This window comes from Pleurodeles waltl, chromosome 2_1, assembly GCF_031143425.1.
Source record: "Pleurodeles waltl isolate 20211129_DDA chromosome 2_1, aPleWal1.hap1.20221129, whole genome shotgun sequence".
NCBI classification, from domain to species: domain Eukaryota; kingdom Metazoa; phylum Chordata; class Amphibia; order Caudata; family Salamandridae; genus Pleurodeles; species Pleurodeles waltl.
This window is the reverse complement of record NC_090438.1, coordinates 601,329,117-601,341,019: the sequence shown is the minus strand read 5'-3', so window position 1 is coordinate 601,341,019 and position 11,903 is coordinate 601,329,117. Positions and strand designations below refer to the sequence as shown.

At 45.8% G+C, this 11,903-nt stretch overlaps 1 protein-coding gene across 1 annotated transcript in view; it reads left to right on the top strand.

The window, feature by feature from the left end:
• The window catches only part of HERPUD2 (HERPUD family member 2), a 227,855-nt gene that overhangs the window by 171,902 nt on the left and 44,050 nt on the right, over positions 1–11,903 (top strand). Inside the window, exon 6 of the mRNA XM_069215497.1 lies at positions 6,417–6,515. Within this exon, the coding sequence (XP_069071598.1) occupies positions 6,417–6,515 (99 nt within the window). The remainder of the gene's footprint in view (positions 1–6,416; positions 6,516–11,903) is intronic.

The window sequence follows — 11,903 nt, the reverse complement described above, 5'->3', positions numbered from 1 at the left end:
CACTCTCACACTCACTCTCACTCTCACTCACTCACACACTCACACACTCACACACACTTTATTTGAGTGAAACAAGATCAAAACGGCAAACATCCAGTTGGTAGAAGTCGAGATATTGATTTTTAAACAATAAATGCAAAAATAGTGTCTAGAATTCACTAGCGGGCAAAAGATTACTTCAGGTCGTGAGGGACTTGTGCAGATCCTCAGTTCAGGCCAACTGCGATGGAGGGTAGGCTGGCTACAGGACTCAGACAGGCCCCACTGACAAAGTACATTGGATGAAGAAAGAGTCGACGTCAAAGACTCGCTGCGAGGAGTCAAGGAGGTGATGCATCACCATCTATTCCCTTGGAGTGAGGCGAGCCTGGGCGCTGCTCCGAGCAGTCAATGAAGGCTTGGCATCAAACCCTTTTATGATGCAGGCTCTGCATCAATGTTGAGTTGTGCTGTTCGTCTGCATTGAGCCACGCAGTCTGTCGAGAAGATTTCCTCGAGCAGCCGCTGCTTTGGCGTCGGAGGGCGATGTGTCTGCTCCGGTCAGTGCAAAGCCCCTTATGCTTCAACATCGAGGTGCAGGAACCCACTTCTGAGACCCAGGACTGGAGGGGACACCTAAGGCAAGGGTGAGACTCACAGATATCAGAGTCCAGTAGCACCAAGAGGTTTGCAGGCAGTCTTTGATGCCCCTGAGGCTGCAGTACAACAGGTGGCAGGCCAACAAGCCCTTGTCACATTGGGTTCAAATTAGATGGGTCCATTCCCTGTCCTCAGCAGGGCATAGATCAGCATGGCAGCTCAGCAAAGCAGAGAAGTGGTTCCTTAGAACAGTCAGTCCAGGCTGTGTGGCAGTCCTTGCAGCACAGCAGTCTTTACTCAGCAGTCCTTCCCAAGTCCAGTAGTGATCTGATTTCAGGGGATCAGAGCCCCAGTAATTATAACCAAAGAGTGCCTTTGAGGTGGGGGTGACTTCAGAGCAGCTCCTTCAAGTGCACAGGTCCTCCTGTAGTCCCAGCTGTGGCTCAGTTGGGGGTAATCAACCGCTTCTGAGGGGCTCAGGCGTAGCTTCAGGGGTGTGTTTAGAGTGTTACCCTCCCATAAATATATTTTGTGGAAAATAGTTGGGTACAGGTGCTTTTAGTCAGGCATGGTGAGGTGTCTGTCGTATTTCACAAATAATTTTTGCATAAATATAGACACAAACACACACAGTCTATCCCTCTCTGCTTTGGAAGTATTAAAAAATGTTGGTTATTTTACAAAATGTTGAGTTTTCTCTCTCTTAGTACCCCTACCAATCTGCATTCGTCCCACTTTCCACTGCCTTTTATGTGTCCTACTTGTCATATAATGTATTTTGATATTATACGCTAGAGTGATTGTTTGAAATCTGAAGCACATGCCCCCCAATCTTACTGGTCAAGCAACACCCCTGCCACCTTTGGAGTGCAAGTGTGAGCCCTTCCCATCCCCATTGCCCAGGAAGACACATCAGTATGCAGATGAATGCAGATGCATTTGAATGGTCCTGTGTTGTCATGTCGTCTGGAGGGAATGCAGTAATGTAACTGTCACCCAGCCAGGCCAGGCATGTATTGCAGCTACTCCTTTCTAGTCAGGAATTACAACTTTAAAGTATATTAAGGATGTGCCAATGCTGGCCTATGAGAGGAGTAGATCTCTCAGTAATGAAAAAGGCTTTGTGAGTTTTTTATTACCGTGGCTGTCAGATATCCACATCAACTGGAAGAAGTCGCAGCTTTTCCCCCGCTTGCTGGCCACAACACCTTTCACTCCATATTTCCCTCTCCAGTTTTGTTCGTCAGAACTGAAGCACCTGGGGATAGTGATATCCCGGGACAGGGAGGAGATAATACGCTCCAGTTATGAAACCGTCCTCTCTATACTCACTGACCAAATTACCCATTGGATTTCCTCTCCGTATCGCCATAATGAAGATGGTGCCCTTGCCAAGTTACTGTACCTCTTTTAAAACATCCCTCTCCTGTTAAATTAGTCCTATTTTCGCAGACTAGCAACACAGTTGATTCGATTATCCTGGATGGGGAAATCACCCTGTGTAAAATGGGAATTCCTTACACTTCCTTTTCAGGAAGGTGGTTTTGAAGCCCAAGATATGGAGGTTTACTATTTGTGCACTCACGTTCATCATTCCATTCATTGGTACCACCCCACCCCATTTCTCCCTCATCTGGCTGTAGAACAAGGCTACATGGCACCACTTCCTCCTGCTTCATTAATGACTGTCCCTTCCGAATACCTCTCAGTCGCCTTGTCCACAATGGCATGCACTTCAGGTGCATGGCACAGACAGTGCTGCAGATTGGGCAAACAAGTTTACAGCTCTCTAATGCCAGTTGAATATCACAATTTGCTGCTTGTCACACGAATGCAGGCTTCAGCTCTAACATGATTTTATTAATTGGGGATATTTGTATTGTGATGGTCTATTTATCATATAGGGCGAGTGCATAGGGGGCATTCTGGTCCCTCCCCTGAATGTTTTCATGTATGTGCGCTTGAAATCTAACTCCAAGGCTGTGGTAGCAGACATGCAAGCCAAACCTACATTCCTCATACTCCATAGCATGCTTCAAGCTACAAACACTAGACACTTCGTCTCATTCTTGTAGCTTTCAGCGCAAGCAGAATATCCATGCTGTAATGGAGAGGGTGTGGCAGTAGTGGGATAGGGAACTAGGCATGGTGCTCACTGATGAGCAGTGGCGTTACTGCTGCACACAGACCGTGTAGATTGCATCCAGTAGTAGACTCTGAATTATACATTATAAATTCCTCCGCAGTGCATACTACACTCCTGTCAAACGGCCAAACATTTGTCTCGGGCCAGATGATCGCTGCACCAGTTGTGAAATGGTGGGCACAGACTTTCTTCTTCTGGCCTGGTCCTGTGGGCCAGTGCTGTCCTACTGGCAAGAGGTGTGAGCCGCTTTCTCCATTATGGCAGAGGAAGAGCTCCCAATGACTCTGCACATGGCTCTTCTTGGGCACATCAAGGACTTGGATGCTTCATATAGCAGATATGTGGCACGAGTTCTGCTGCTTTCTAAGAGACGTGTCCCCTGCAGATGGGGAGTTGGATGGGAGCCTAAGTTTAAAGATGGGATTACGGACCTCATATACTGTAATGGACAACTCACCTTGTACACTGAACACCTGCCTCCTACTTCACAACTTAGGGACATCTGACATCCTCTGCATTCCTACCTCCAAACACAAGAGTCCTTTTCTGCTCAGAGTGTTGACTCTAATGGCACTTTGCACAATGGCACTGTCTAGAGGCATCTGTATAGGGATTCACTATTTGCTATCACGACTGCTATTCCTGTGCTTGCTACTACCTTGTTTTTTCTTTACCTTCCTAGTAGGGTCCCTTATTGGGACACCTGTCTCTGTTGTATATTTGAATTGGGTGAAGTGTGCACTAATTTGCGTGGGCTGGGGTGGGGTGGTAAAGGGGCAATCTATGCACATTATGAATTTAAGTCACAACTATTGTTGTTTGGATCTTTATGTAATAAAATCAGATAAATACATTTGTTTTTTAAAGCTGCTCCTCTGCTAGGAAGTGTGAAGCTCTCCCAGAAACAAGGACAAAGAGAATTGCTGGTGGGAGGAGGTATGGCCACCTCCAGTAGGATGATGAGTACCGGGGGATTGCTGAAGATGACCCAGCATCAAAGAGGCTAGCACCTCAGTGAAGCAAGTGGCTATCACATCTTCACCTTCCCGCTCCTTGTGTAGGGAGACAGGCTGGGATCTCCTCCACAGGGGGAAAGCTTGTTGCATGCAGGCTTTGCAGGAGAAAGGGCTCATTGTGCTGGGTAAACCCAAGGGGCGTGCCCAGGGCTCACCACAGGGGAAGAAGGCTTGTGCCATATTGGTTTAGGTTAAGGAAGGGTAGCCTGGGATTGTTTGGTGGTCAAACCTTCCAGGATGTGATGTAAAGTGGAAAGGGTTGCCTCATGGAAACTATTGCCACATTGGTTCGGGAGTCCTCCGCTCCCACAAACGAGATGGCATAAAAGTGGTGGCACACCATACCCAGAGTCCCCCGTGGACCCATCAGAAAGAGGCTGCACCAAAGACTGGACTGCACTTGCTAAACTTGAGGGACTTGCTAAAGACTGTGACGGCTGTGCCCACCCAAGAACAGGAGCTCCACTTGTGCCAGTACTGAAGCAGTGACTGCAAGGTAGTTAGCTATGCTCCTGTTAAACTTCAGGACCACCAAAAACTGCACTCCTCGAGTCTGGTTGTCCAGCAAAGCATGACTGCCGTTTGATGCTAAAGTGCATGTTGGAAGACAGAGTCTACTCCCTCCTGAGGTGTCCCATGTCAGTGCGTCACCCAGCTGAAGTCGAAGTGGCCCTGTTCCCCAGAAGGAAAAGATATGCTTACCTGTAAGCAACTGCCTAAATTGCGGTCTCCAGACGACCAGTGATGATTGAACTTGCATTGGACTGCACCACTGCAACGTGGGAGATTGATCCCTGGGGCCAGAGATGAACTTCATGCTTGTATATGCCAGGGTGGCTCTCGGAACACTCGCCACACCTCTTCAGCATCCTGCATCCCCAGCGTAAGGACCACATTTTGACTGGACCACAGTGATGGATAAAAGTGCACTGAGGAGTCTAACACTGCTGGACCTGACAGATAAAGGTCTCCCTGTACCTAAGGCATCCCTGTGACTAGCCTCCAACGTGTTGTAGACCATCCAAGTAAAGAGAAATAGCCATTCTAGCCAGTTGGCTTAACTGCTAAACCGCTTACAAAACTTTAGTGCATTTCTTAAAAGAGAAATACAGTGATTTACTTACCTTAGAAAGGTCATACCTTTGAGGTCCCTCAATAGATTTTTGCTGTATTGTTGTCTATTTTAACATAAATTCTTAATTTTATAAATTGGTGTCAGATTTTTATTGTTTTGAGTTTCGTATTTGTTAGCTGTTTTGGTACATTTAAATGCTTTACACCTGATCCTTTGATTAAGCCGGACTACTTTGTACCACAGCTACACAGGACTGAACTAAGAGTTAGATTAAATAAACCTAACTGGTCCTAATAAGGATTGTGACTTTGTTTTTTTTTACTTAGTGAGGTCTCCTGACCACACCACATAGTAATTCACTTTCCTACACTCTTTTTTGTTTGTCCCTTTCTTGGAGCATAACACTTTGCCTTATTTTTGATCGTGTAACTCGCATCGTTCCACTGCTCACATCTAGGAAACTACTTTTTTTTCTTTTCATTCACCACTCCACGAGTTCATGTATTTTCTTGCTTTCTTCTTGGTGTGATGCTTCCACCTCTGAATTACTTGCTCCTCGCTCTCTGTTGCCCCCCACACCTCTATCTTGTCTGTAAAAGCTGTACCGCATTTGTTTGCGCTGGTGTGTAGCGTTTTTGTTATATTTCTTCTATTCCACATATTGTACAAAAGCTCAGCCCTTGGCACACAAAGACTTTAACGGTGCTGAGCAAGGAGCCAGCTACTGCACTCACTCAGCTGTCATTTGAGGCAGAATTGTAATAAGCATGACTGACGAGGAGATGTCCGTTGTTCTGGAAGCCCATAAATCTGATCCATGGAATGCTGAAGCATGTTTCAGTTCTGAGTTATGTGGAAAGAAAATTAGGTCTTGGCAAATTTGTTCTTTTACACTTTCTTATTCTTTGTAAATTCTGCTCAGTTTCCTGACTAAAAAAATATTTGAAACCCTAAGATATGTTTAATTTTCCTTCACTATTTTGAAATGCTTTTCTTGTACTTTTTTATTTTATTTTATTTTTCAACAATTCTGTACGATAAAGCATTGGCAAAATCAACAGCCTGTCTGGCACTCAAATGATAAAGACCAGCCTTATTGACTTTGCCAGTGCTTGTTTCTTACGGTAGCTCATACGGTTTATGTAATAAAACATTCAAATTTGAAAATCTTTTCAACCATGTAGTTTACATTGAGTTCTCGTAGTAACTGGATCTCCACAGCTGCTTCTTATAATGTGCCAAAAATGATAACTTTGTATTACCTAGTTTAAAAAAGAAAAAGGTAACAAATTTTGTATGCAAACTTTGTATATGATTGACGGGCGAGCCTCTGCCCTTGCTGATGCCCTCTCCCAGGGGACAGGAGGTGCTCTAGGGGTAGAATTGTAATCTAGACACCCAGGATTCTCCTGGGAGGCAAAGATGTGTGTGTATCTTAGGTTCATGTAAGGGAAGGAGATAGGCGACTTGCACTTCCGCTGGGGATTTTTTAAATGTGTTTTGGTGAGATGCCATACGGGGAGGTAAGTGTGATCACTGCTATGCCATTGCTATTTAATAAAACTAATAAACAAAAGATTTTTAAACTATTATTTTTTAGGTCTCGAGGGCAGTCTGGACTTCATCAGTATCCTCCAGTTAACCACCTTCACATGATGTGGTGGCAACAAATGTATGCACGCCAGTACTACATGCAATAGTAAGTTTCTTCAATTTTCGATTAGTCTTCTAGTTAATTTTCAAACAAATCTTTAATCCCTCAAATGCTCTCCCCATCCGTGAGATGCTGAACCCTGTTTTTGATGTTTGAAGCAGTTCAAGCGTAATGCTTCATAACTATATGTATTCTGGCCAAATTTGTTCCCACGTTCTAGGGGTTCTGTGGGTACTTGGGATTTGTGGATTTCCCTAGAAAGACCTGAGAAAATGTTCAAAAATCTTTTTTTATTTTTTTAAGAAAAGGGTTACATGTGCCATGCCAGTGTTTTCCCCTTGAAATAGAATCAACAAAAGGATTACCATGCTAACATCATCCCATCTTTCAGGAACAGGCAGTTGTAAAAAAAATATTTTTTATCCTAGTTTTTGCAATTCTTAAAACGGAAGTCAAGTATTGATATTTGTGTGATTTAAATCTTGTTGCAGGTTGTGGTGATAACAGGTGTAAAACTTTTCTGAAAAGTAGAGGTGATTTGTGTAGATCACTTACGGTTTTCCCACATACACTAATCATTAAAATAAGAAATACATGAAAATTAGTAGGAAAAATAGAACTCAGTGTAAATGTTTTTTTATTTTTTTTATTATTTTGAATTTTTTTGTCCTGATGGGCAATTTACAATACTAATGTACTGTTATGTCTGTCAGACTCTTGTGATTCAAGGGATATATAGTGTGTTTGATGGTTGTCCAGAAACGTGTGAAACCAAGAGCCATGAAGTGAGCTGCACCTTGTAATGATTTTTCAATTTTATGGCAATTTTATTGTTACCTGAGCCATCAAATGTGAGGAGAAGGGCCGTACATAAAAGGTGAGTTGGTGGTGTCCAGATTGCACAAATGACTCAGTGCTAGTTCCCTCTGCAACACCCAAACAAGGGCGCAGTGGAAGCCACCAGCCCAAGGGAGCACCCTGTCTGTCTATGGTTACAAGTCAATTAGTGGCAACCCTTCGCCAAGGTAAGATGCCAGTATCTAACACTCATGAGCTGTATAGTTGAAAAATATTTCAAAGATCTTTATTCATTGGTATGTGTTTTAAGAAAAAAATAGGCAGGCCTTTTTGTGAGAAGTAGGCAGTCTGGTATCAAAATATAGCAAGCATCATAGTTCATATACGTGAGTATTCCTTAGGGAGTGTCAGTCTTTTCTGTCTCACCCATTGTGGAGTGGACCTCTGATCTTGCAAAGTGTGTGTTTAGGGCTGCCCTGCCTCACGTATATTCAGTGGGCCCTAGTCTCTGGGACCTGAGTGGCGGAAGCTGAGCCCTCCAGAACGGGCTCAAGCCAGTTGGGAATTGGTTTCTGTAACTAGTTGGCTCTGTATATACTATCTCAAAGTGAGAGATAATGTGCACAGAGTCCAAGGTATCCCCTAAGAGGCTGATAGTGGCAAAATTAGATAATACTAATGCTCTATTTTGTGGTAGTGTGTTCGAGCAGCAGGCTTATCAGAGGGTAGTGTTAAGCACTTGTTGTACACACACCGGCAATTAATGAGGAACACACACTCAAAGACTTTACTCCAGGCCAATAGTTTTTATATAGAAAAATATATTTTCTTAATTTATTTTAGAACCACAAGATTCAAGATTTGAGGTAAGTACATAAAATGCAAGGTACTTCACACAGGTAAGTATTGAACTTTGATTTAAAACAGTAGTACACACAGTTTTAGTTAAAATGGCAATAAGCTATTTTAAAAGTGAACACAATGAACAAATCAACAGTTCCTGGGGGAATTAAGTTTGGTTAGGTTTCTCAGGTAAGTAAAGCACTTACACAGTCAGTCACCTGGGCATAGGCAGCCTACCGTTGAGGGTTTAAGGCAACCCCAAGGTCACTGCACCAGCAACCCAGGTGCAGAGGTCAAAGGAGGGCCCAAAACACATGGGGGCCTATGAGGAACAGGGGTGCTCCGGTTCCGGTCTGCTAGGAGGTAAGTAGCTGGGTCCTCTGGGAGCAGACCAGGGGGGTTTTGTAGAGCACTGGGGGGAGGGGGGACACAAAACACACCATCAGCGGCACAGGGGCGGCCGGGTGCAGTGTGCAAAGTAGGCATTGGATTTGCTATTGAAAGCAATGGTGGGACCTGGGGGTCACTTAGGTGATGCAGGCAGGGTACAGGGGAGCTTCTCGGGCCAGCTACCGACTGGGCTAGGAAGAGGGCAGCCTGCTGGTCACTTCTGCACTGGAAGGTAGCTCCTCTCTCGGTCCTGGGGGCTGTGGGTGCAGTGCTTGGTCCAGGCGTCGGGTTCCTTGTTACCAGGCAGTCGCGGTCAGGGGGAGCTTCTGGATCCTCCCTGCAGGCGTCGCTGTGGAGGTATAGGGGGGTCGACTAATTGTACTCACATCGTCGTAGTTGCCTGGGAGTCCTCTATGCAGTGATAGTTCTCCTGAACTTGAACTCTGCAGAGCGTGAAGTCTCACGCTTCCGGCGAGAAGAGAGAGAGTTCTTTGAAAGTTGCTTAAAGGTTGCAAAGTTGTTGCAGTTTTTAAACAGTGCTGCTGTTCTCGGGAGCTTTTTGGTCCTTCGGGTTCAGGACAGTCCTCTGAGTCCTCAGAGGTCGCTGGTCCCTGTTGGATGCATCGCTGTGCAGGTTCTTTGAGTCTGGAGACAGGCCGGTAGGGCTGGGGCCAAGTCAGTTGTCGTCGCTGTCGTCTCTGCGGGGCTTTCTGGTCAGCAGTCCTTCTTGTTCTAGGTTGCAGGAATCTGATTTCCTGGGTTCAGGGTCGCCCCTAAATACTAGGTTTAGGGGTGTGTTTAGGGCTGGGGGCAGTTGCCAATGGCTACTGTCCTGGAGGATGGCTACATCCTCTTTGTGCCTCCTCCCTCAGGAGAGGGGGGCACATCCTTATTCCTATTGGGGGAATCCTCCAAACTCAAGATGGAGGATTTCTAAAGGCAGGGGTCACCTCAGCTCAGGGCACCTTAGGGGCTGTCCTGACTGGTGGGTGACTCCTGCTTGTTTTCCTCATTATCTCCTCCAGCCTTGTAGCCAAAAGTGGGGTAAATAGCCGGAGGGGCGGGCATCTCCACTAGCTGAGATGCCCTGGGGTGCTGTAACAAAAGGCATGAGCCTTTGAGGCTCACTGCCAGGTGTTACAGTTCCTGCAGGGGGAGTTGAGAAGCACCTCCACCCCGTCCAGGCCTTGTTCTTGGCCACAGAGTGACAAAGGCACTCACCCCATGTGGCCAGAAGCTTGTCTGGTTGTGTCAGGCTGGCAGAAACTGGTCAGCCTAGCACTAGGAGTCGGACTGGTATTCAGGGGGCATCTCTAAGATGCCCTCTGGGTGTATTTTACAATAAATCCCACACTGGCATCACTGTGCTGAGACGTTTGATACCAAACTTCCCAGATTTCAATGTAGCCATTATGAAACTGTGGAATTTGTGGTCGACAATCTCCCAGACCATATACTCTTTATGGCTACCCTGCACTTACAATGTCTAAGGTTTTGCTTAGACACTTTAGGGGCATAGTGCTCTTGCACATATGGCCTCACCTGTGTTATAGTGCACCCTGCCTTTGGGCTGTAAGGCCTGCTAGAGGGGTGACTTACCTATGCTACAGGCAGTGAGAGGTGGGCATGGCACTCTGAGGAAAGTGCCATGTCGACTTAGTAGTTTTCTCCCCACCAGCACACACAAGCTGTGAGGCAGTGAGCATGTGTTGGGTGAGGGGTCCCCAGGGTGGCATAAGACATGCTGCAGCCCTTCGAGACCATCCCTGGCAACAGGGCCCTTGGTACGAGGGGTACCATTTACAAGGGACTTATCTGTGTTCCAGGGCTGTGCCAATTGTGGGAACAAAGGTACAGTGTAGGGAAAGAACACTGGTGCTGGGGCCTGGTTTGCAGGGTCCCAGCACACTTTCTGTAATAACTGGCATCAACAAAAGGCAAAAAGTCAGGGGGTAACCATGCCAAGGAAGGCATTTCCTTACAGTTTCTTATCAGCGACCTCACCCCCAGGGCTCATAATGCCAGCCACTAGTGTCACTAGGCCCAGATGGGTAGCTTGTGGCAGGCCGTCACAGGATAACTGTTGTGCCCAAGTTGGTCACACCCAGGCACCAGCAACTTCAGGAACCGGCACAGGCCACTAATCTCCAGGCTGCGAATGTACATTTTTCATTGTGGTCCTAAGAGGCCCCAGCGACCGGTATGGCACCACAGGATCACAGCCGTGTCAGGCACCAATAGTATCAGAAGCAGGCACCACTCTCCAATCTTTAAGCCACGATCATCACAACTAGCCCCAGGCGCGACTTTGGTTGCAGCAGTGGCTTGATCATAGGTAGTTCATGCTCTGAGATCCCCCACCATTCAGCAGAAATAGCCAATAGGGTGAGAGAAGGATGGTATTTTATTAGTTTTGGGCCTTGGGAGCAAGGGCACTCTTTCAAGAGACCTTCTTGGAAATGGTGGTCTGGAATGCCCCCCCAACCTCACAATATATATATTTTTTTAACGTGAACAGACCATGCATTAATTCGTACAGTAAAATCTAATGACTAAAAAAATGCATATAAAGGAAACCAGCATTTTTTAAATGTGCCCGAGATCATGAGTTCAGAAAGAGTGTTTTTTGTACAGCTGAATTTGGGGTTACTCATAATATATGATTCGGAGGACATTTAGCAAAATATGGTCCTTCTTACCCGCTGGCTTACTTTTCTCAGCCATAAATGGTGATAAATCCAGTTGATAATAGCAACTGTTCTACTATTCCACGTTGCCACACTTCACGCAATAAAAATGGTACACCACCTGTTTCTGGGCCTATTGCCCACACCAGCAAAAGCCCCAAAAGGCAATGTAGTGACAAACATTTTGCTATACAAATTGACCCCTCACGGTGATATGGGTAGCTGCAGTATTTGGGGCTGAGGTTGGCTGGCTTTCAAGGAAATCACCCATTTTTCTCATATTTCTGTGAGGGAAAGTTCTGAAAGCTGAAGGGACTTCACCACATTCCTACCAGCCAGCTTCCCAACACTTCTAATAAAAACAGTAGTCCATGTGTGTGGCTGGGCCTATTATCCGTTATATGAACTGGTCAAAACTAGTACATGTGAAGTCACATTGGTGTTATTGGTGCCCTTATATGTTTACAGTATTGGTCCTTTCCAATGGCGCCTGTTAGGTACCACCCACACATAGGAGGTACCTGGTTAAGTGTGGAACCTCGGTGGTAAAATATTGCCTATTGGTTGAAAAGGCCAGGTTTTTCCTGTCACATACACATGGGAAAATAGCCTTTTTTTGACCCATGCTTTGACATTTTCAGAGCAATCTGGGGAAGAGAATATGCTAACATCCACACCAGTCACCCCAACCTGAATTCCCAAGGGCCTCTAGGTT